General features: G+C 47.2%; 2 protein-coding genes across 3 annotated transcripts in view; one reads left to right on the top strand and one right to left on the bottom strand.

Moving 5' to 3' along the window:
* Positions 1-762: 762 nt before the first annotated feature.
* On the top strand, positions 763-1,865 carry INAFM2 (InaF motif containing 2). The gene has a single exon (XM_080405071.1). It carries the CDS (start codon positions 948-950, stop codon positions 1,398-1,400), a length of 453 nt encoding a protein of 150 aa, XP_080261197.1. The 5' UTR covers positions 763-947; the 3' UTR covers positions 1,401-1,865.
* A 5,671-nt stretch (positions 1,866-7,536) lies between these two features.
* Positions 7,537-24,105, bottom strand: part of CCDC9B (coiled-coil domain containing 9B) — a 56,525-nt gene continuing 39,956 nt past the window's right edge. For both annotated transcript variants that reach the window (XM_080405030.1, XM_080405031.1), the window contains 3 exons: positions 20,266-20,323; positions 19,094-19,911; positions 7,537-10,028 (listed from right to left, as the gene is read on the bottom strand). In XM_080405030.1, coding sequence (XP_080261156.1) covers positions 19,126-19,911; positions 20,266-20,323 — 844 coding nt within the window. In that variant the 3' untranslated portion in view covers positions 7,537-10,028; positions 19,094-19,125. The remainder of the gene's footprint in view (positions 10,029-19,093; positions 19,912-20,265; positions 20,324-24,105) is intronic.

Raw genomic sequence — 24,105 nt, 5'->3', positions numbered from 1 at the left:
TGTGACACACCTGACCAGCCCAAGATTTAACGGGAGGAGAAAATTATTGAAGAAGGAGCAACTAAATCATTCTAAACAACAAAAATTTTGCACCATATAGAAAAAATTAAAAAGGCTAATCCATGCCCTAGAACAGTGTTTTAGCTGTCTCCTGACCAGTATAATGCTTTGTGGGGGGACTAACATGGGGAGTAAGGTCAACCCGTAGCCTAGAGGCAGCTTTAGATTGTACCTATTATGTATTAATCTATTATATCGGTAGGTTTGGGACTAGCACAATGCGAGAGGGATTAACCAAGCCTTCCTCCCCAGAGGCTGCTGCTCAGCCAGGGCGCCCTCCCAGCTGCGCTGAAGGCGCAGGACCCCGGGGACCTGCAGGCGGGAGTCACCGAGTGACCCTCAGTGGAAGGGCGGGAGGCTCCCGACCCCCTCCCGCGCCAGGCCGCTGCCAGGAGCCCTCCTGGCGCTCACCCCCCCGCGCTCACAGAGCCCCAAAGGCAAACCCCAACTGCGGCTTGCCTCAGGGGGAGCGCCGGGGGCGAGCCCGCCGCCCACAGCCCACGTACCTACCGGGGGGAACGGCCAGGCCCACCGGGGACGGCCCAGGCCACCGCCTCACAGACGCGGAGGGGGGGGCGGGAGGGCGGGCGGGCGGGCGCGCGCCCCCTCAGCTAGCCGCACGCGCTCCGCAGGGCGGGTGGCCCGGGTGTCGCCCCTTTAAAGGCGATCGGCACCGCCCCCGCGGGGCGGGGCTGCCCCTGGAGGCCCCGCCCCAGCCCCGCCCGCGGCCGGCGGAGCCGCCGGAGCAGCGCGGGCCGCGGGCAGCGGCACGAGCGGCGGCCCCGCGAGCGGGGAGCGGCATGTCCTGAGCCGGCGGCGGCGGCGGCGCGGAGCCGGGGCCCACCACGGAGGGGTCGGTGGAGCAGCGGGCCAAGGGCCGGGCCCCCATGAAGGAGAAGGAGGCAGGGGCGGAGCGGGGCAAGCCCGCCACTTACACCGGGGACAAGAAGGCGCGCATGGCGGCCAAGACCAACAAGAAGTGGGTGCGCCTGGCCACCGTGCTGGCCTACGTCCTCTCCGTTTCGCTGGCCGCCATCGTCCTCGCCGTCTACTACAGCCTCATCTGGCAGCCGGTGCGCGGCGGCTCCTCCGGCCCCGGCCCCGCCGCCGGCACCTCGCAGCCCCGCACCGCGCCGCCGCCGGGCCCCGCGGCCGGCCAGCCGCCCGCCCCGCCGCCCGCCGCGCCCACGCAGGAGGCCCCGCCGCCGCCGCCGCGGACGGGCCCGGGCCCCGGCTCCGACGCCGGCGTCGCCCAGACGGGCCGCCCGGCCGCCTCCCCGCTGCCGCCCGGGCCCGAGGCGGGGGCCGCCGCGCTGCGCCGGGTGCGTGGCAGCCCCTGAAGCGGCCGGCGGCGTCCCCCGCCCATCTCCGCCCCACGGGGGCCCGGCGGGCGGCGGCTGCGAGACCCCCGGCGCGGCCGAGCCGCGGAGGGCTGGGGCTACACACCGCCGGGCCGCGGGCCGGGCCGCGGGGCTTGGACTGGGAAGAACTGCGGCATCTTTCTCCCCCCATTTTTCCTCAAAAGGGAATTTTGTGGCTTCGCTCCTTCCCTCGCCAGGGCTAGCTTCTCCTCGCGAACCCGCCGTAATCCTGCGCTATTTATGCCCGTCTGTTACCTAGAAAAGGATCTCGGTGTCCAAAATTCCTCACTATTTACAGGATCAGCTGGGAACTGTACGAATTTCGGGGCTGTAATCCATTGTTTAAAAACCGGTTTTGTTTAACAACGAGCATAAACTTATTTAAAAACATGTGAAAGGTAAATTGACTTGTTTACTATATTAAAATATTTTCCCAGTATGAAAGTCTCTGTAATACAGTATGTTCTCTTTGGTGGTGGGAGGATGGGTTGGGAGGGACGTTGAACGTCCAGTGCTTTCTGGGCAGCAGAAATGATTTGTCTGCTGCAATGGGCAACTGTGGCATTTAACATTGATTTATTATTTGTCATTGGTCTCCTCAGGTGAGGCTGGAGAAACCTCCATACGCGCCTGACTCCCACTAACCGTGGGCATCAGCTAAAGCAGTGGTGATGAAAGCTTGATCTTTCGTGGCAGAAGCAGGCGGAGGTCTCGCGGCGGCATGCGGCGCAGTGTGCTGCGAGGTGCTTCGTGGCTTGTGTGCCCCTGCTCTTGCCTGCATGGGATGGCAGAGCTTACAGAGCGTCATGGCACCTCAGTGGCACCCTGGAGCCAGTGCCATCAGGAGGTAGGTCTGTGCCAGCTCGTGGTGTGCCCTGGGCAGGCTCGCCTCCCAGCTTGAGCTTTTCATGCCCCATAGTCGTCATAGTCTTCAGAAGCGTTCTGCGGGGCCCCCTTGATGAGCAGTGCAAAAAACCCGGCCTTTAATGGCTGTGGGATGTGGACTATCAGCTGGGAAACTGTAAGGCTTGTGTCATTTTGAGCAGCTGCTTTTCAGATTGATGGTTTTGGTTGAATGCTTTAACTGTGTGGCTGCCAGGCTATCGCGCGTCCCTGTGAAATGATCCCAGGAGTTCAGTTTTCCTCTGCTGAGGGATAAAAATGTGTTCTAATGTGGTGTACGTATTTCAGTTGTGCAAATCACGAAGGCGGTGTAAAATATGGCACTTGGTTTTTTTAAAGTTTGGGGTGCGTGGGGTGTGTGAATAGCTGTTTCATACCTGGATCCGTATGCTTTGGGACTGGCAGGTGTGTGTTAAGCCTGTGTCATTAGCTGTGCATTTCTTTTGCAGCATCTGTTAAAGGCAGAAAACAAAAGCAGGGGATTCCAGAAAGAAATCAGGCAAAAGGAGGGAGTGGTTTGGGTGGGATCCTCCACCCTCCTTTTCAATTTTCTGGAGAGCATGCAGGAAAGTCTGTATGTTGTCACTGTGCTAGAAAAGAAAGCTAGTTGTTGGGAAGGAAAAAAACCTCACGCTTAGTCGTTTGAGCCAAAAGCACACATGTGATCATTGCCACCTTTCTGCAGGGCAGGTAGAAGAGCTGGTGAAGGTGCTGAAAGCCTGAAGCAGGCAGCTGCCCTGCCACCCTGTCACCTCCTGGGCTAAACTCTTCCTATTTATCCACTGCAGTGGCAGGGCTGACGGTATCCTGGCAGCAGCACCGGGTCGCAGCTTTGGCCAGACGGTTGGCTGCGGTTAGCCCTGTGTGTGTCTGTGCTGTAGTAGTGGGTGATTTTGTTCCCTTGGCAGTTCTGCCTGCAGCACGTTGATACCTGCCCATGGGGCTGCCACATGCATCCTGGTGATAACGATGCCATTTGCTGTCCTTGGCGTACGCCTCTGGTTGTAGGGGCAAAGGCTTTTCTGTAGCTCTCTCAGGGAGGAATGCGTGAAAGAGGAACAAAGCAGGCTCCTTGTTTGGTGCCAGTTGAGTTTAGTCTGTTTTCTTGGCTCTGCTACTAAATGCAGAGCCAGTTGGGAAGTGTCTCTGGGAGGGAGCTTGTGTTTAACTTTTAAAACCTTTGAAGATAAATAAAAGCTGGGTAGAATTACAGGGATGCTGGGATTTCTCTGGTCTTGACCTGCAGCTCAGAACTGGTGAATCTCTGGTGGCTTTGAACAGTGCATCCAATGTATGCTGGATGTACATGGACTCTTGGCATTTTTCACTTTAAATACAATTGCTCTCAGAAGACTAATAGAGCATGGCTGTGTAGAGCAGATGGAAGAGGAAGTGAATTGAATTAAATGGGCTGCATGGCCCTCTTCCAACCTGTCATGTAACTGCAGAGAGATGCCTTGTATTTGGGAGCAGGAACAATTTAAAGCTCTTCACCTGGTTTGTGGTTTTGGTGGTAAACGATCTTTGGGACAGTGAGAGTGTTCAGATCTGCTTTATCAAAGGGAACAGACCCATTGTGGATGGTTGCCTCCCTTTCTGATGCTAAAAATAGTTGATGAGCCAGTACGAAGATGGTTGTGACTGTCTTCATTCCTGTATGAAAGTGCAGGCTTGGTGAGTTCCCAGACTCTGTTTTTGCATCTTCTCCTCTGATGACAAATTGAGATTTAAGTGAAACATTTGATTTCTGTACCTGTTACAACTGGCGTTGGAGCAGGCTGTTACTTCACTATTGTTGTATAAGTGTGCAAGGGGAGGGGAAGCTTTGGCTTGTAAAGATGCAGAAGGATCACAGACTGCTGGCTGAATGGAGAGGGAGCTTTTGTGATTTGGGCAGCCGCCTTTTCCAAAGCCCTTTTGGACCTAGATTCTTCAGCTAAAATCTCTTCTACATCCTTTCCCTAGCTAGGATTCCTAGTCCTCCGAAGGAAAATGTGTTTCCGTTGAGATACTGTTGCCAGGCTGTGATAAGCCTGTCTCTGTGCTCCTTACTCTCTTGGTGGCAGACTGTCCAAGAAATCAGTGGCCAAGAGCACTTTGCAGATACCTCTAGTAACAAAAATGGCTTGTCTGGACTGGTTTCTGGATGTAAGCTAACTTTTAAAAATTCAGGGTACTAGGGATTTCTTGGGAAGTAGGTTGGCTGCAACACACGACAGCTGGATTGTCATCTTGGTTGGTGAATCTTTGCACGATGTTGCCATTGTTGTATTGGGTCAGTCATCTGCATCTGAACCTAATTTTTTAGTGCCCTGAAATGGTGCAGTCACCAATCTCTGGTAAACCTGGGGGTTAAAAGGCAGGCTGTCTTGTTATCTGTTGTATTACTTCAGCTCCAATTCAGTCTTCCCCTTCATTGCTCCTCGGGAAAAAAAAAATAATCAGTTCACTTAGTGTAATTGTATTAGGTGAGATAAGGCACAGGCTTTTGTGTTGCTTCCTAGATAGAAATCGCTGTAACCTCATGATTTGTAATGTTATTTCCTCGGAATTGCTAGTGAGGGTTGCTCCCTTTACACAAACGCTGTCCTGCATGTTACTTGCAAACAGAACTGTGTCCCATTTCCAGTGTGAAAGGGAGTTGTCTGAAAGTCAGTTTGGATGAAGAAGATAGTCAAATGTGAGTGAAGCCTCTTAGGCCCTTTGCTTTAGTGACATAAGGAAGTCTCAAAAGTTCTGACTGTGGGATGTTCCTGTAAAAGCATGATGACTGTAAGAATATGGCTGGAATAGTGGCATCTGTGTTTCTATTTTGTTACTTCATTTTCTTATTGATTAAACACACTAACAATTCCATAATGCCAACTTTTCCTCTGAGCTTTGAGTCTCTGTACTGTTTAAGGCCTGAGTTCCAGATTCTTGTCCTCTTAAGAGCCTTTAAAAAATGGCAGCAAAGAACAGAAGTCACTGTACATTTGTGCTTCAGGTGCTACTTAGTTCTGAAACACGGTGACAGAATGCATTGTCAGGTGTTGAGGAAAGGTAAATACCATGGTAGCTTTGATTTTTTCAGTTCCTAATCCCAGTAATCACTTAAGTGGATGGAGGGAAGACCAGGTCATGTTCTGGTTTTCCTTTCTGACTGAGAAGAGTCTCATGAGGGAGCAATTGGACTTGCGGTGAAGAACATTTCTGCTAATACTGTCTTGTCCAACTCTCACGTGACATTTCAGCACTGTGTAACACTGCTTCTGCTTTGCTCCTTACAGAAGGATTTGAACTGCAAGCTCTGTCAAATGGAAGTGCTCCCTAAAAGAAGGAGCAGTAAGTGAAGAATTATCAAGGATGTCCAGACAAAGGTGTGTCTAGATCAGAGGATGTTTTTTCAAACCTTCTTGATTCTTTCCTTGCACGTAGATGCCTCTGGGTTTACACCTACTTACTGATGTATAGTGCTTGTCCTCTGCCAGTATGCGCTGGTCTTGTCCCATTAAGCTCAGTTTGTTCAAGGTGAGTGCATTTGGTGTAATTCACGTGCAGAGGGACCAGAAGGAAGGGAAATGGCTGGAAAAAAAGTTATTGGAGCATGTAATATGCTCCAGCAGCTAGCTCACATTTTAATTTTCTAAAAGCTACCTCTTCCTCACCCATGTTGTCTCCTGGTCTCAACTGATGTAGTGCATACCATCTTAATCCCAGATTCCTGGGACGGGGTTGTTATTCTGACAAGGAAAGTGGTGTTATTTTTACTCCAGATCTTGGCTTAATTCATGAGTGTAGCTGAAAAGCAGGCTTGTGGTGTAGTGTTGACAACAAAATCAGTGGCTGCTTCAAAACAAATCTCAGTGGGCCACTCTGGTGAGGGTTATGCATGTGGGGAGGGGTGTTATTGACAGCTGGTTGTGAGTCCTGGAGGTGCTGAAGTGTGTGGAGGGGGGTACGGTATAAGAAACAGCTATACCTGAGCTGGAGCATGAAGCTAAGGAGGTGAAGCTTGACTTCTGTCTATGCCGCGTGTGTTCAGAGGCAGTTTTGGGAGAGCTTCACATCTGGTCAGTTGTTGTGTTGCTGCACTAAGCTGGTGCAGTCAGGAAGTGGCTGCGGACTTCCCAGTGTGTTGGCTTTGCCTGCCAGTAGCTGCCCAGCCTGTGAGCCTGTGAACTGGTTGAGCTGTTCTTGAACTTGTCCTTTTTTCTGAGGGAAGGCAGCAGGCAGTGCTTTGAACTGCACAGCAGTGCTGTACCCTGCTACTGCTCTGTGCCTCTAACTGACTTAAAAAGCTTTCCACATAACTTAAAAAGCACTAACTACTGTATTACACACTCCAAATACAAAAATTCCTGTCTAAATGCCAGTTTAGCTTCAGGCTCCTGCCATTTGCAACCAATTTATCTGGAGGGGAACTGGTGTTGAAGTTCAGTGAACATTTCCGTTATTTCTGCTTCTAGACTCTGTATAAGGCTTCACTTGTTAGTAATTTGTGCATTCTGCTTCTGCTGTAGGTATTAGATTTGCTGGGATAAGAATGGAGAGCTGGAACTTCTGTCAAGATTTTATGTCGTTGCCTCGTACAGTAATTGGCTTGGTAAAGCTTTGGAAACTGAAGCATCTCCAACTTTATCCAGATGTATTTTTGTCCTTGGCTTGAGGGTTTTAAAATTGATCTCTTTATACAAGAGTTGATTCGATAGTCTGAAACAAATTTTGATACAAATTGTAGTTACAGAGTTGCTGTGTTGACATTTGGTGGTACATTTTACCAAGTAGAAGAGAGTCTAGCCGCAAACTGTTTCTTCTGTTTAAAGAAAAGGGTGTTCTGCCTGAGTTGCTGCTGTTTTTTCCTGTTGTCTGGAAGAGCTAGAATAACTTTCACAAAATCCCTGAGCTACCAGCCACTGCTGGGAGGAAACAGCTACCTCTTGTAGGCAGATGACTTTGCACTCTGCAAGCTGCCATCACATTTGCTTGCAAGAAAAGGGCTGTGGCAATGAGAAGGCTTTGATGCCTCTGAAAAGTGAGCCTTGCGTTACAATGCAGGCTGTCTTCACTGCAGCAAGCTTTTCGGGTGAGTTAGCCGAGCTAGCCCAAGAGTGAAGTGCAGTCCTAAGGGGTAAGCCATCTGAATTGGAGCTGTTGCTCTAAAAAGCAGAGATTACTGATTCAGTTCAGAAAACTCTACATGTGGGACTGAAAAACACTGAAGAAACTGGAGCTTTTTCCTCATTACAACTTTTATTTCATATAAATAATTCCTCTACATCAGATTTTTCGATTTTTCAGTCTTTTCTCTCACTGTAAAGAAGAAACAGCTAGCCACAGTTTTCTGAAAAATGGCAATCCAGGCACCAACCAAAGTGCATTCAAGCGAAGTGTTAATGAGCAGAAAAAAAATTACACTTAGAAACAGGCACTATCTGTACAGTCCCATCCCTGGAGCTTGGTACAGACTCAGTCCTTCCTAGGCATCACTGAATGCAAAGTTACTTGGATTTGTAGGAGAAAAAGGAGGGAATGTGGGAAAAGTGACAGTTTTCCTTTCAAAAAGGAGTCTAGGGCCATAAAATACAGCAACAACTGCAGCTGAGTTTTTTATCTCTACAACTAAGTGCTGGACCAGGGGCAATATAAAAGTTTGTTTACCTGGCTGTGTGCCTGACTGCTGCTGAGGTACAACAAGCTCTTGATCTGAGACTGTATTTTGCGTGGACCATGAGGCAAGCCAGTTCCTGGTATTTGCTGGTAATGTCTCAGTCTGACTGGACCAAGATTGAGATCAGTCACCTGATGTACAAAATAATAATAAATTTTAAAAAAATAAACAATTGTAAGGAGGTTTTTGAGCTGGTCAGGCAAGGCATATCAGCCTTTAACAGTGATGGAGAATCTCCAGGACATGGAGCAGTTTTACAGTCTGGCTTCTTTTTTCTATCTGTTCTTTTTATCTGTGGGATGAGTCCAAATAAACCCAGTCTGGTCTTTGGTGGGATTAAGATGTTTCTGCTGATAAAACATGAAAGCTGCACACTCTGTTTCTTGATAATATCTGGTCTGATGCCAGTAAACTCCCCTGAATTTGGCATGTAGAGGAAATTCCCAGGCTTGTTCTTCATGAGATAGGTGCTGTAGATCTAAGTTATGTGGAAAACCAAAATGTTTTTTGGAAACCAATGGAAAACCAATCTGTGCAAATATTAGTTTATTAAAACAGGATACAGTATTTCAGTCCACACGTGCCAACCTTATCACCAAGGCACTCTGCCATTTTGGTTAGTGAATGCGTCCTGCAATGAAATCCAATAAATCTCCACACATATGTGTCTGCATGTATGTGTACTCCTGCACCAAGTTTTAGAGCAGCACTTCAAAACAGAGGTGAGATCCTCTTTGCTCTGTCATTCAGAATTCAGAAAGTATGTTGTGTTATTCCTTGTGCCTGTCTTCTGCCACCTTAATTGGTAGCTGTCTTTCAGCTAGGTCCTGGTTTGCTGTGAATCTCTTAGCTGCTTAGGGAAATCCGAGCAGCTGAGATTCTCGCACATTTATGCTTGTAAATGCTCATCCAGATCCTCGATTTGAAAGGTGTCTTTTAAGGCCAGGTCAAAATGTCTGCATGGCAGCTTCCAGGGGAACTGCTGCCCTCTTATTCAAGCACAAGGCTATGAAAGGCACAACCACGAACTTTAAAACATTTGATAGGAAGCCTTAGACCTTCAGCTCCAATTTGGGCTGGGTCCTGCTGCCAACTCCTTTGTGCAGTGTGGTGGAGAAGGAAAATTATTGCATTTGTGCTGTCCTCCTCCTTGCCCTGCTTGGCACATAAGAGCTGCAAGCATCTCCAGCTACTGTAGATACTCCTGGCCCTATGAAGTGGGCACGGTGTTGTGCTGAGCTTCATACATACCTGCTCAGTCTAGCAGCCACCTCAGAAAAAAGCATAGGCTCCTAATGTGCTGACCTGGCCTCTGCTGCAACAGGAGGAAAGCAAGCTGGTAAAGGACGAGGTGCGGTAGTTGATGTGTGCTTGTCGAAAGCACCTGCACCCCACAGTGTCACTGGAGGACTCTCCATCCCCTTCGTGTCCCGTGGTCCATGCAACTACCATACGCTTCTGCCAGCACTTCAACCACATACAAACCTCTAGTACAAGAGCTGCCCTAAACACTACTTTTTCATCCAGCTACTGAACTACAATGTAACACCTCTCACCGGGTCTCCTAATGCTCTGCTGTGCCAGTTGCCTGCTCCCTGCCCAACAGTGACGGGGAGCTCGCACAGCCCCTGCCGTCCTCCCAGCACATGCAGTCCCCTGCCAGCCTCTGTGGGGGGAAACGGGTGATGTGCCCAGAAACTTAAATCTTAACTTTAAGCAGAATTAGTTATTAAATAAAATAAAGTGCATCCAGTAGACATTTCATGGGCTTGCCACACAGCTGCAATATAGGCAAAACAAATACAAAGGATAAGTGACCGTGTTTTCTTTGTAGGTTGGGAGTGTGTGTAGCCTTCCCTGTCCTTTGGCATATGGATAGGAAAGGGTGATGCCAAAACTGGGAGTGGGGGGTGTTGACGGGGGACCCCATGTGTTGCAAATGGGTGCTGAAGGGCACTGGGGAGGTGCTGAAAGATGATTTCATAGAAGGTAAAAGAGTGAGGACAAGCTTGTGCTCCTCTTCTCCTTTCATCCACCACCTTCAGCGTGTTAGCCTGTGAAACAAAAGCAGAAACAGCAGCGGGATTATCAGCCTTTAGGGAACTGCTGAGCAGTAAATTAAAAACGTCTGCTGAGTTTCAGCCTGACCTTCCTGCACGGCTGGGGCTGCTTGGGAGGTACCACTGCAGCGTAACCCAGATCCCTACGTGCCACATCCAGTGGGAGCAACGTGCAGCTCTGTGGCCCAGGGGATGGACTGAATGTACCAGTCTCGATGAAATGCTCCCAGTCCTCCTCTGGGTTAGTTAAGACTACTTTAATCTCGTCTTTTGTCTGAAGGACTGTATGGTTTTGTGTGTGTTTGTGCAGCACCTGGAGCCACATGAGGAAGGGCTGATTTTGCATAGGGCTTTGTGGTCCTTTTCTGAAACCTTGCCTGGGGATGCAGCACTTGTGTTCGCGAAGTGTCACCTTTTCTGTAGTGAAAAACCTAACCTGTAAGTGGAGCCTGCTGTCCTGTAGCTGCCTGCAGACCCAGATATGTTGATTTTAATTGGGAAAGACAGACTTTTTTTTTTCACCTCTCCTTGTAGTTGCCAGATGCTTGGCTGCTGCTCAGAACTGCTGAGCTGGCATTTTCCTGCATCCATGTTTAAATCCACAGATCTGCCTTTTGCTGATGCAGATTTCAGCACCCAAAGCTCCCAAGAAAGCACAGAGAGGGGATATAAAAAGAAAAACTGATTAAATACCATGAAGGCAGGAGAGGCGATAGTAAGCTTGGCTCGCATAAAAAGGAAACCTCTACAGGAATCATTCAAGGACACAGCCATGGATATCTAGTAAGGAACTGCACTGAAATCATACCTGAGGTACTGAAATAATTGATGCTGAGAAGAGACTCTTAAGACTTTTGTGCTGGAGACATTTTTCATTGCCCTGTACATGTGCAACGGATGGGGTTGGCCACATCCTGCTGCTGAGGGGGTGCTTAGTGCTGCAGCAGCACATTTCTGGGATTTAATGCTACTGGGAAGGGCCAGGAAGCAGATTTTCAGAGTTGCTCTTGGTGGTCCACATATTGTAAAATAATCTGCTTTGAAAGTCAGAACTGACACCAGAGCTAGCTCTGTTTATTGTTAATCTCTTTTATTATTAATGGTTTCAAAAGTCTGATTGACAGCCCTGTGCTGTTATTGCCGGTAGACAATTCTCATTCCTGTTTTGCAGTATTATTGTTTCCATGCAGACACCTTCTTGCTGTGCATGAGCGAGTCCTTACAGCCAAGATACTGGTGGGCTTTAAAGTCATTACTTCTCTTAGTAATTAGACATAGTGATTAGCATTTCTCTCATTTCAAACTGTATCCTCTTTTCCATGCATAGCTCAAGGGCTGGTCGGAGATTTAGCAAGCTCCGTGCTAGCGTGACTGTTGTCAGTCAGGGCTCAGGAGAGCGATGCGGCTGTGTGCTGCCTTTGACTGTGCCATCAGCAGCAAGGGGATGCAGTGCCAAATTCCCCTCCGTGTGTCACTGTCACATGGGAGGATTAATGCAGATCGCTGGTGGTCTATCTCAAAGGCTCCAGCTGCCTCACATTTCCCAGCCTGGCTGGATGTGGGACATCACTGGGATGACTTTCACAGCCAAGCCAACAACAGCCTGTTGTAGGACCTACTGGTTAAATCTCGTGTCATGGGGGTGGATGTACATGAAGTCCCTGAAGACTAAAGCTGAACGTAGCTGATGAAGTCTGGCAATTTGGCCCCTCTTCCTTCATCTGAGATTAGTGCCATCCATCCTCTGCTTGGGTTGGAAGACATAATGTTGTTTGGTCTCTCCGGAAGCAGGCCCAGAGTTTCCAGAGACAATTTTGTTCTTAGTGGACCACTCAGAGAGTCTCATGAAATACTGCAAGGCAGATTCAGGCATGACGTGTAAGGACCATCTGTTAGACATCATCATACCAGATTTTCTCGCTTAGCTTTTTAAAAATGGATATATATGTATATATATATATATATATATTTATCTGCTCTTCCCAAGTATACTGTCAGGCCAGAAAAAAAGATCAGTAAGATCATGAGGCATCTTCTGTCTAGCGCAGGCCATTAGACATCCCTGAATTAATTCCCATTTGAATTAGAACTGATTATTTAAGGGGAAAAAAATCCTAATCCTGTCTAGATTTCCACTGGTAGAAAAAATATCACTGCAACCCTTGATGAGCTTAAATATGTAAAGGCAGTCTTTGGTGGAGATTCCTTTTGGAGTGGTTTAAGATATTGTCACTCTCTGTAGTCTGCCTGTTCCTTCTCAACAGCAGAGCTGGCAGAAAGGAAGATGGGGCTGTGCCGTGGCAGGGCAGGCCCTGATGTGGTACAACTAACTCCTTTTCATGTGGGGTTTACATTAAGAGGGTTAACACAGCGGGCTGAGGTATGGTCACGTGCTCCCTTCTGCCAGCTCTGTCATAATGGCAACAACTGCAGGCTACAAGAGCAGCTCCATTTTCAATGTTTAAAATGGCAACAGCTTGCCTGTCAGAGCCCTAAATTATGTTTAGACTTGTTAAGCTTGAGTAAATAGCCATAAGGAAGTACAGGTGCTCCAATGACTAGCTTTGGCCTGGGACTCTTGATGCACTAACAGCTTCTAATAGTTCCTTCTCTCCTCAAGTCACCCTGACAAACCAAAGAGACAGAAGCTCTTGAAAAGTGCCAGAGAGGTTTAGGAGTACAGAGCCTACATTTCCAGATGGGATGTATATGCTAGTTGTTCTGGGTGTCAGTGAAAGCATCTGCTTTGACAGTGGTCACCAACTTTTGACAGAAGCATACACAACTGTCATCAAATCCATCCTGTCGCTGTCAAAAGCACAACACCGGTACCTCATGCCTGCCAAAGCACGCTGGTCAGGCCAGCCTAGAAGGTGATAAGAGTCCCTGCTTCAACCATGGCATGCTTCCAAGTCACCTGTCCTCTGACAGGGAGCAACCTTTTTCTCATTTTCCCATATTTATTCATGGGATGCTTCAATATATTGATTCTTGCACCAGCACTGTTTTCTGGCTTGAATGTTTCTCCTCCTCCATGGGTGTTCCCTACTGCACTGTATTTACAGAGATCACAACTCCCATCACTTTCTGCCTTCATTTTGCTAGACTAAACAACCATTCCCTGAACATCCCTGGAGTCCTTCCCTGTGCCTCTTCAGTTCAAGTACATTTCTCTTGAACCATTCTGACATAAAAAAAATTTCCCTGTGTTTTCCACTGTTAATAGTATTTTCCCATGTCGTGCCACAAGAAGGGCTTTCCATCACTCTAGAGGTATGAAGATAACTGTGCCAAGTCCTGTATTAAGCCATACCACTCCCTAATTCTGCATGAGGACTAAGCTTTCCACGTTGGTGGTACGTGGTACTAAGACGTGCTCTGGGAATTGGAAATGCCGACAGCATAATGGTGGGCTCCAGAAGGTGATGTGGACTGCAGGAAGGACCAGGGAGGCCGATGCTATTCAAGTCAAGCCCTTGAGACCTCACCCTGCCAATCCTAGGCCAACTTCCAAGACATAACAGCAGATGGCATCTTCTTGTCTCCTGAACCTTAATGAAACTGATATATTCTTTGGTAGCTCCATAAATGTATTGAGAAGTGTTGGTTTCTGCTTGTACTGCTTCCTGCACCAACCTTTAGCACTGGTTTACATCAGAAAGCTGACCTCTTCTGACCTCCTCAGTCCTGCAACACACAGGCCCTGCCTGCCCCACTCCTGTTTACGTCAGCCAGAGCGGCAAGGTCAGATCCCTGGAGCTGCTCTGGAAACCTACCCCCAGCTGCATTTTCTCTAAAGATGTTAAGATTAATTTTCTCAAGAGAATTCAGGGAAAAGCTTCTGTGGTTTTTGTGTATCGTTTACTTCTCTGGGACTTGTTGGATATTCTCCAGGGATTCCAGTCCTGCACTTCGGGTAAATATTTATTCCTTGTTATTTGAAGCAAAGGATAAAAGCCCCACCACACTCTCTGCACAGCAACTCCAACTGGTTTGAAGGTGCTGGCGATTTTTAGTGCCATAAATAGACATTAGCAGTGGAAGCTGTGAAACTCACATGGGGGCTACTTACTGCAAGGAGCTGCTGTTCTGCAGAAATGGATGAGTAGCATCTGCAGTGGGGAGTGAGATCTGCACATTAATGTGTGGGGGACACGGGCCCCACAAAGCCCAGGAGCACAGCAGGTGGAGAGCACATTGTTATCACTGATCACTGATGTTTACTGCTGCTACAGGTTATCTGCTGTGCTTTGCGACGTTGTGAGGTCCGTGAACAGAGGGCATGTCCCTGGCATCACATGAAGTGACCTGGTACAGGATTTTCTACTGGATGGGAATTCCACAATATAAACTTTTCAACGGTATGATATTTTTACAATCCTTTCAGGGTTGATAGGTTGTATTTTGCAAAATCATACCATCTGTTTCAACACTGATTTTCCAAAAATTGCACAGTATCAAAACTGAATCACCAGTATTTAAAAACATAACATTAACATTTTCTGTTTAGAAAAGGTTTAACAAGGACTCCAGTTTGGGCTTTATGAAATATGAGATGTTGAAGCAGACACATTTCTGGTACATGCATGGCATTTGTCAAATCTGTATTTTTCACTGAAAAAAACCCCTATCTCACTGGTAAGTTACCTGCTACCTCCTAGCAGGAAATCATTAACCAGTCTTGATAACCCATGACAACAGATTCCTCCAGATGCTTCTCCTTAAGGCTAGTCATATTGCATGTAGGTCTGGTTTACATTAATCATCTTCCTTTTTCTCTACAAAGTCTCTGTCCTCCAAGACAGTAGCCATCCAGATTATAATTTGGGTTCTTGGCACAGGCTTTGCTCATGTATTCTACCAGGTGCTTCAGGTCATTCCCTGGTGTAATGTCCACTGGGTACGTGGACACAGAACACAGTAAAGATTTCCAGCTGACCTGGATTTACCAAAACAGAGCTGCTTGGTACCTCCTGGAGGTTTGCAGAACAACAACCCATTTACCTTGCCACATAAAGCCCTTCATCAAACAAGAGAATTTGTGATACCATTGCTCACACACCACAGGGTGAAAGACACCCCCTCCTTCCCCTGCAGTGGGATAACATCGTAATTGTGTTGGCTTGATGTCAGATCAACACAGTTAGGTACGGACACCTGCAATTCAGTGTAAGCATCAGCTGTTAAAAAATATACATGAGGCACCAGCCCATAGCCTCTTAACTGGATTCTGGGCTATTCACTGAGGACTAGCTGTTCCTTAAAGATTATACTCAAGTGGTGAGAGGAAACAAATAATTAAGGCAGTTTGGGCACCTGAATTCATGGTACTAGGCATAAACAGAATAAATAAACTCTTAATTTTGCATTCTAACAAAAAGTGCAGCTCTTCATTTAATGCTTGATCTTACTGCTCTTTCAGCTTCTTGAATGATGCTCTTTTCCCAGATCTTGCTAAAGCTTGCTCTGCTGGATAATGCTGCACTTTTATTAGATAGGCTGAAAAAGGCAGAATCATCAGCCTGCCACATGGTTACATTCGTGATGGGACTCAGCTGATGTAGCAATGTTTCCCTTGAGCACAGCCACACCTATTAAGTCCCTCTGTGGGCCACCCGCAGTGGCTTTGCTGAATGCAGGTTTCCTACAGGTTGCATTTTGGGCAATCCTTTACCTAAAGCATCAGCTGCAGGCATCAGGCTCAATAAGCAAAAAAAAAAAAAAGCCAAAAAAACAAAAACCCAAGTAGAAAATCCCACCAAAGATTCAAACATCCCTCAAATGGGGGCAATCTTAGGATCTGGTTCCAAAGAATTGCTGTGAAGTAACACTTCAGGGAGAATTACATGAAAATAAAGTAGAGCTTTGCAGCTCTTTATACATACTGTGGTCTAAAACTAATCTGTCTGTAGAGCACTGGGAAACAGAAGCCAAGGGAGAAGGGAAGTGACTGTTACCAGCCGGTGGTTATTTATGACTGCCATCTGTGTCATTGTGCAGCCTGTCATGTTGATTTGGGAACTTCAAAGCAACAGCAGGAATAGACACGAGACCTTTTCACTCCAAAGACACTGACAACTTAACCGACTTGAGCCAAATGAGCTATTGCTTTTTTGGTGGTTGTTGTTGTCATTGTTGCTATTTTGTTGCTCCTAGGAGCCCTGCTGTCAAGCCATACAGATGAACTGTTCTCGTTGTGCTGAGCTAGTGCTAGAGAAATCCAGGTCTTGCTTTTTTTCTTTTTTTTGTCTGCCAAGGGATGTTCCTGACAAATTGGACACAGGGAGCAGACAGCTAAAGACAGGCCCTTCTGTCTTCCTCTTGGCTTTTCTCCCCACTACAGATAGATAAATCATGGCAGAATTCACCCTCTCTGCAAGTGATCTTGTTTGGGAAAGCCAACCCTGATAGTGGCGTGTCACTGGTGCAAAGGGAGAGGTCAAATTGCTTTGTGCTGACTTCAGCAGATAGGAGGTGACGTTGATGCCCTAGAACATCATTAAAGACTAACAGGCAAGCAGCACTCATGCACTCGTTCTCTAAATGCTCTTGCAGCTGACAGAATGAAAAAAAAACCCCAAACCAAAAACCTGGAGAAATCTATTGCTGGGATGGGGAAACACAGAAACTGTGGCACTGGCTCACCCTGGTACCTCCGTGGGTGGTGAGAAAGCCAGAGGCTTCAGTGGAAAGTGAAGAAACCTTCAAATGAAACAACCACAGACTGGTGTGCTCAGAGAGGACTAAAGGAATGAAAATGCATTCTCTCAGTTTAAAATTTGATGTAGCTGTGTTGCTTCCTGCGATTCTAACACAGATCAGCACTGCCACTTTAAAGGCCCTCACCCCAAGTGACCTGCCATCCATATACTGCACAGGGTTTCTCTGAAATCGGAAGCATCTCCTAAAATAAATTACAGGAAAGAGCAAGAAAGGAAAGTATTTTGCTTTAATTCATCTGCCTCAAAAGGTGGTACCTGATGCTGAGTGCATAGTTTAGGCACACCTAGAAACTCATCTTAACCTATTTGGGAAAGAGAGGAAAGTGAGGCAGGAATACACTCTCTTGTGGGGGCACACTCAGGCAAGGGAAAGTTTCAGCTAGGAAGTAGATGGGAAGGCAGGCAGAATGAAATGGCAGTGGGTAACTGGGACACCAGTTAACCCCTCATTTTCCCCTGGCATTACTACACTTGGTGTTTCCCAAGTAATAAATATTTTCAGAGAACAATACTAGTCTCAAGTTCCAGCTTAGCCAAGCAGATATGTGAGTTCTTAAGTGCAAACACCAGGTTAAGTCACCTTCTTTTCTCCAAGACATAAAGGTACGTTTATAATTAAGCCTGCTGTAATGAGTTCAGTGAGGAGTGATAAAGAGCCATGCTGAAGTGAACTCGGGGCCCTACTACCAAACCATAGGAATCTCCATTGCTGAGATGAAAATGGACTATTTATTGTTTCTTCTTTGCTAGTGTCTAATTAAAGTTATCCTGAGTGAGAAAAGTAGTCATCAGTTCCTTCATCCTCTACTTTGGGGGGATTTTTGGTAGGCTGGAGAGGCATGGCCTGGACAGTAAACTCCCGCTATGTGCATCCAGGTGTCTTTAACATTTTCCTAAATGCTATTGGAATTCATTTCCCTCACTTGAAGGAATTTTAGTTCAAACACAGACCTAGCTCCTGCTGGTTCTTAGTGTTTTGTCTTTTTTTAAATAGCTGTAACGCTTGCGCTTCTCCATGCCTTTTGTACAGTATTGGATTATAGTGAAAGTCTTTGTTAGCAGCTTAACCACTTCATCCCTAAGCTCATTTGTACCTCTGGGATGAATACTAAGCAATACCCGGTGACAAGCTGCTGGGTCGGGGTCTGAAGAAAAGCCTGCTGGAATCAGGGAAAGGCACTTGGTGGGGGTGATCTGCCTGCCTCGCTTTGAGCAGCTAATTGCCTGAAGTGCCTACTTATGGAATATAGCTGCTGCCTTTCTACTTAAAGGATAGAGCCAGGCGCAGCCCGAGAGCAATTCTGGTGTTAGCAAGAGCTGGATTGCATTCTGGAAGTGCTCATCTCTCTTCTTTGAAGCAAAACAAAGCCCAGATCTTAAGTTAGGTGCCTGTGAGCTCAGCCTGAGTTAGGTGGGGTGAATTGCAACCTTACTGCCTAACCTGGCAATAGAATCACATCCTGACTTACTGGTCCGATTCAGCACCTGTGGGTATGATATCCTGATCTGTGCATGACATTGCCTGGAAAAAACACGTCTTGCCAAGGTAGCTGCCAAAGAGCCCCTACACTCTCTCCTTGCCTCTTCCCCCTAATTTCTACAGTACTTTTCTGCCTGTCATACTTTGGTGTTTCTCTTGGCTTTTCTTGTTCTGCATTTACGCCGCTGGAAGAAACTTCTTTGCTTGCATAAAACCTGGAGCATTGCTATGTAACCAGATCTGTTCTTCCTCCTTTAGGTTTGGTTCATAAACCTTTTTTACGGGAACCACCTCACCCTTTGTATTTATAACTGCCTTGCACATTAGTGTTACCACATGTGTAAGCCAAAGTGTAGCATTCACAGATCTTGTACTGTGAAGAGAACCCCACATGCAGCCCACCTTCTTCAAACTACTGTCCACGATGTGGGTTTCTATAGCTTTGCAAGTGTTTTGGGAAAGGGATCACGCTGACCTCAAGTTACTGTAGTTGTGATCACCCCAGAGACAGAAATAAATTCATCCGGCTATCCTTTCTGAGAGTTATCCCTTCCCAGGAACAGTTTCAGTTTGTGCCCTGACTAATGCATGTCATCAGCCAGACTCAGCAGCCCAGTCTTCTGTCCAAATTTTCCTGTCTAACTTCCCATTGCTTCCCTGACCAGTCCAGGACAGCTCTTTGGGATACACAGATTTAGACTACCTGAGGGATCCATATAATTATTAATGAACATTTCTGGATAGTTATCTGGTGTGATGCATTATGGTCACAGAAGACACAGTCGTGGACCTGTACTATGGCTGACTGTGTTAATGGGATAACAAACACACCACAAGGAGTGGGGTCAGGAACTCACCTTCTGTCTCAGGCAAACCAGTGCAATCTTTGCTAGTTGAGAGTGTCCCCACTGTCCTTGTCCTTGCAATCCTCAGCCTGGTCCCCTTCCCTGGGCTGTGATTTTGCTGTGTCCTGCTTGGACAAAACAGTCTTGTCAGAGTTGGATTTCCTTGGGGGCAAAGGCTCTCCTCTGTGTTCCGTGCCTTCAGCATCTTCACCTCCTTTCAGTGCAAGTGTCTGCCCCTGAAGGGCAGTGTTATGGGTTGCTTCCTCCCCTCTTGTTTTCACCAGCTGTCCTTGACTTGCATCCAGTCTGTCTCCTCCTACTGTGTCCAGCTTTCCTCCATGACTGTTTGAAGAGCCCTCAGTGGACTCCTGCTCTGAAGCTGTGTTTTTCTCTAAGCCAGCTCCATCTAAATTCGCTCCCATGGGCAATGACAAGGTCTCCTCACTGCCACGCCTGGTGGCCTGCACAGTGCTTGGAGGGCTGCTCTGTGAAGCAGTGCTGTCAGTGCTCTCCTTCTCCTGGCAGATGTCAGAAGTGCCAGGTTTCCCATTGGCATCTTCCACAACGTCTTCCTTACTTGGCTTGGGCCCTGGCTCCAAGTCACCTGTGCTGGCTGCAGGTGCCTCCATGCTGAAGCTCTTCATGCCTCTCCGCTCCTCCTTCTGGCCATTGTGGGCAGACTGGACCTTTCCACCTCGTAGCCTTTGTGATGAGGAGGCCCCATGGTCTTGGAGGCTTGGCTGTTTCACCTTCTCCTCCAGTTCAGCTGTGCAGTTCGCTTCCACCCCATCCTCACCTCTGTTCTTCCGCTTGTCCATACCAAGGCTCCTCTGAGAAAAGAAGAAGATACTCAGTTCAGCTTATTGGAATATCAATATATGGTATTCCCTGTCTATAATGGTACTCAAAACTTGAGGAAAAATTTGCCAAGGCCATTAAACAATGAAAAAAGCTGTAAGTGGAGAAGATAAGTGTTCAGGGACCAGAATAAGTGGAGTGGTTGTGCTGACAAAGGGTCAATGCAAGAAGTGAAGCTGCTCTCACATCATGCCACCTGGAGAGTGTAATGAGGGTACATTTACCCCAACATAGAGGTGTCCCAGCTCTGCAGTGGCTGAGAGCCTTCAACTTTCCTGATAATGCATGTTTTGAGAAAACAGCCAGCCTTGAACTCATGAACTCACCTGGCTGTCAAGGTCATCCTTCAGAAAAGACATGTCCTCGCCTTCTTTTGCGTCCCATCTGTCAAGAAAAAAAAATATCAGAATTTAGGCTTTCAGGTTCTTATATAGCAAACCCAGTCTCCCTGCCTGACACCTGGATAGGAATTTCTGCCAGGCCATACATTCCTTGTCTGAGCTCGCTGACCAGGCAATGAGAGATAAAGGTGGCAGACATGACTAGTCCAGTTCCTTTCAGCATCTGTAAAGCACACAGCCCATCCACCAGAGACACTCATCTGAGATAGCTAAATCTTAATGAACTGGTTGTTATAATTCTAAATGTAGTGAAAACATAAAATCCAATTGCCAGAACAGACAATTGTCCCTAGACTAATAAGATACACAGTTTGTTTATGCTGATGTCTGCCATAGTCTTGTCCTGCTTGTCTGAGAGTGCCCAAGTGTCCCGAATCTCCACAACAGCAGACATGGAGGCAAACACTGAAGGATAAAATTGCTTTGAAGTAGCCTGGGAGATTGGAGATGTGGAGATGTGCAAGCAGACTGCAAGAATAGCCATAAGGATTAGACTGAAGGTCCCCCTAGCCCAGGCTCTCTTCCCCTTTCAGCACCACTAGCAGATGCTTAGGGTAGAGTTTGGAAAGAGCGCAAGCATGTTGGTACCTCCCCTGTACCCTACCCAGCTTCCAGAAACGTGCAGCTCTGGGATTTCCTGAGCCTAAGCTGGTATCTCTGGGTTGAGTCATGCTTAGCAGACAGTGTCTTCCAAGGATTTGTGTAAGTGCATTTTGACCCCATAGTAAATTCCCAGCAGCTACAACATCCTATGCCAAAGAGAGCCACAGCTTAGTTAAAGGCTGCAGGACAAACTGCTTTCTTTTGCTTGTTTGAATTTGATAAGATGAATATAAATCCGAATCTGGCCATGCAGTGCTACTGGGCAGGGAATGGGTCTTAGCAACCCTTACCTTATATGTGTCCCTGGCAAGTTATATCACACACACACAACCAGTTTTTATATATATACATATATATTTCTCCCTGCCCTATAAACACATCATCTGCAAAGGTGTGTGAGATTAAATTCTTCTCTAGATAGACTCAGCTGGGCTTACTGGTCTCTTCATTCAACAGATTTGGACCAAGATACAGAAATGAAAACACATATTTAGATGACTGCAGAGTCAGGCATTTCCAGAGGCAAATGTGTTACAGTGATCCCATGTGCCCTTGTGAAACTTGTGTGGGAATTACCATCACAGGCGCCACTATACAATCACACTAAGCTGCTCCACACTGTCTTTTTATCTAGCAAAGTCCTTAGGGCAGAAGTGAGTTGCATTTGCAAGCACCTCAAGGTGCTCTACAGAGTTTAGAGCTGGATGCAGTGTCCTTAATAATCCAGAGGGCAAAGCAGCTTGGAGCAGTCCTACAGGGCTTAGAGCCAGACCCAGCACCCAAACCACAGCCAGTGAGTCCTTGCCCTGAACACAAAGTAGGTCCCTGCTGTGGTGCCAGCTCAAGCTGCAAAAGGTCCCCCTTTATTGGAAGCAGCCCCCACCACGGGGATTGTGCTTTCAGTGGTGCCCTGCAAAAGCTCTGAAAGTCAGGCTGTAGGGATAGAGCTCCTCACACATGGTCAACTGTGTTAAATTTCAGCGTGGGCTGCCCTCATGATCAGTTCCCTTCTGCACTCAGCATTGATGCAGGTGGGGCTGATGTCTGCGTTCCCCAGACAGGTACCCTAAACAGAGGAATGACTTGCTGATCGCAGGTTTCTGCCTCTCCCTACTCTATCTACTCTACTGCTGCATGGCTCCTGCAGAGCCATCCCAGAACAGGCCACTTCCACGAGTCTAAAGATAGGCAAAACTAGCTAGACAGCAATTTTGAAATATTCAGCATCTCTGCCTCACATGTTCCTCTTCCCCATCGTTACCGCTAAAACACCAGAGTGTGTTATTAATCACTAACATGCAATGAAAATACTCAGTGCATTCCCTAGCATGGCTGCTGCTATCCATGACAGATGCTTGGGATATGGGAACTTGGCTCCAAACTCTTTACAGGGTGAGGTGCTGCTGGAAGTCACCACCAGATGCTCTAAATGGGTCTCACCACTGCTATTGGGTTGCTTGGACTTAAATGGGAGAGGATTCTCTGAAAAGGTAAGGAATATTCAGCACCCCAAAGGCTCTCTGAGCTGAGGTTTGAAAGGAGAGAAAAAGCTTCAGGAATGTTCTTCCCAAAAAGAAGCAGTAGAGCAAAGGATGCTCTTTGAGCTTCAGAGACAAGATTACATGGCCAGAGAGTCACAGGATCCCTTCTAGATCAACAGAGGACTCAGAAGATGCAATGAAGAGATCAGAAAAAATAAAGTCCATGAGGTGGGATGGGTGGGCAGAAAGAGAGCTATTCTAAAGTGATTCTGGCAAGATGGAGCAGCTGGATGGTGCTGAGGGAGGTGTCCATGCTGCAGCAGAACAATGTTTGGATTCCTCATTTCCCCCAATTTTCGTGGGTCTACAGGAAAAGGTGAGGATTTTGTGGCATGGCTCCATGTTTCAGATACTCATATCAGTAGAGATTAACATACTTCTTTGCAGTTTTAAATGAACCATGATTTCCTATCCTAGTAGCTGATAAATGTGAAGTACAGCAAACAAGAATGAAAAAAAAGTATATTGAGACACCTTCTAGCCCCGTTTCTAATGCATGATGTTCAGGAAGGTGTACCATGTATTTTTCCACTGTGAGATAAAATGAGAAATAATAAAAAGAACAAGAACAAAGAATGTCTCTGCAGAGACAACAGTATGTAAGATTTTGTAATTTCATCGTCAAGAGAATTTAGGCATCTAAACAAGATTCTAGCACCAGCCATTTTGGGGCCTTAAAGCCTTTAAATGGATATGAATAATATCCTGATTGAACCTGGCAGCCCTGGAGGCACAAACATGTACTGGAAAACATACCATCTCAGTTTGTTGTGAGAAAAGGAATCAGGCTGTGGAAGCCCATGACAAGCCAGGCATCCTCTCTCCAACACATCCCCCCTGCAATACATCCTCTGGGCCTCCTGACACAAGGTGCTAAACCTCGCTGTGTCATCTGGCTAGCTGACCTGCCCCCCTCCCCAGATACAGAACACATCCCAGAAACTATTTTCACTTTGAACTGGCTGACATTGCTGGTGTGCTTTGACTCCAATATGCTTCAAGCAGGCATGTCCAAGGCACAAGGGATCTTAAGTCTGCTGGACCCACCACATAAATGTCCTGCCAATGGGGGGAGGTAAGAAAAGCAAGGGAATAAAACTATATTACTTCAGCAGGTAGAAGTGTGGATACCCTGATATAGCCCTACTCAAGCTGTCCCAACTGCTGGCAGAGAGGAGGCTGCCTTCAGTGACCTATCCAAGCTCTGGAGCAGAAGAGGCAAACAGAGACCACTGCAGGAAGAGACTCTGAGAGCCACTAATGAGGTACAGCTCAATGAGATGTCATCAAACAGCACTCCAAGCTGGTCAGTCAGAGGCTCTGAGACAGTGTGCAAAACATTAAATCCCAGCCCAATATTATTTCTTTGAACTTCTGCCATAAGTCATCTAGCCAAGGCATTCCTTCTGGGCATGGCTCTGAGAGCTCAGCACAGAAGGAAAAAGAAATGGCTTCAGACCTTGTTATGATTTCTGGAAACCACTCAGTATCTGCCTGTCATAGGCATACTTTGGGACCTAAGTCAGCCTTTGCCAAGGAGGAGGAGAGATGGAGATAGGGGGGTGGGTGGGTTCTCATCCCTTCCCCTGGGTCTAACCAGGGCAGAGATGGAGCCCAAGGC

Source organism: Falco punctatus (assembly GCF_963210335.1).
Source record: "Falco punctatus genome assembly, chromosome: 10".
NCBI classification, from domain to species: Eukaryota; Metazoa; Chordata; class Aves; order Falconiformes; family Falconidae; genus Falco; species Falco punctatus.
This window is presented reverse-complemented; position numbering and strand designations above follow the sequence as displayed.

What these genes read in the sequence shown, in the direction of transcription:
- INAFM2 (XM_080405071.1), top strand. Translation starts at nt 948, where the DNA reads ATGAAGGAGAAGGAGGCAGGGGCGGAGCGGGGCAAGCCCGCCACTTAC.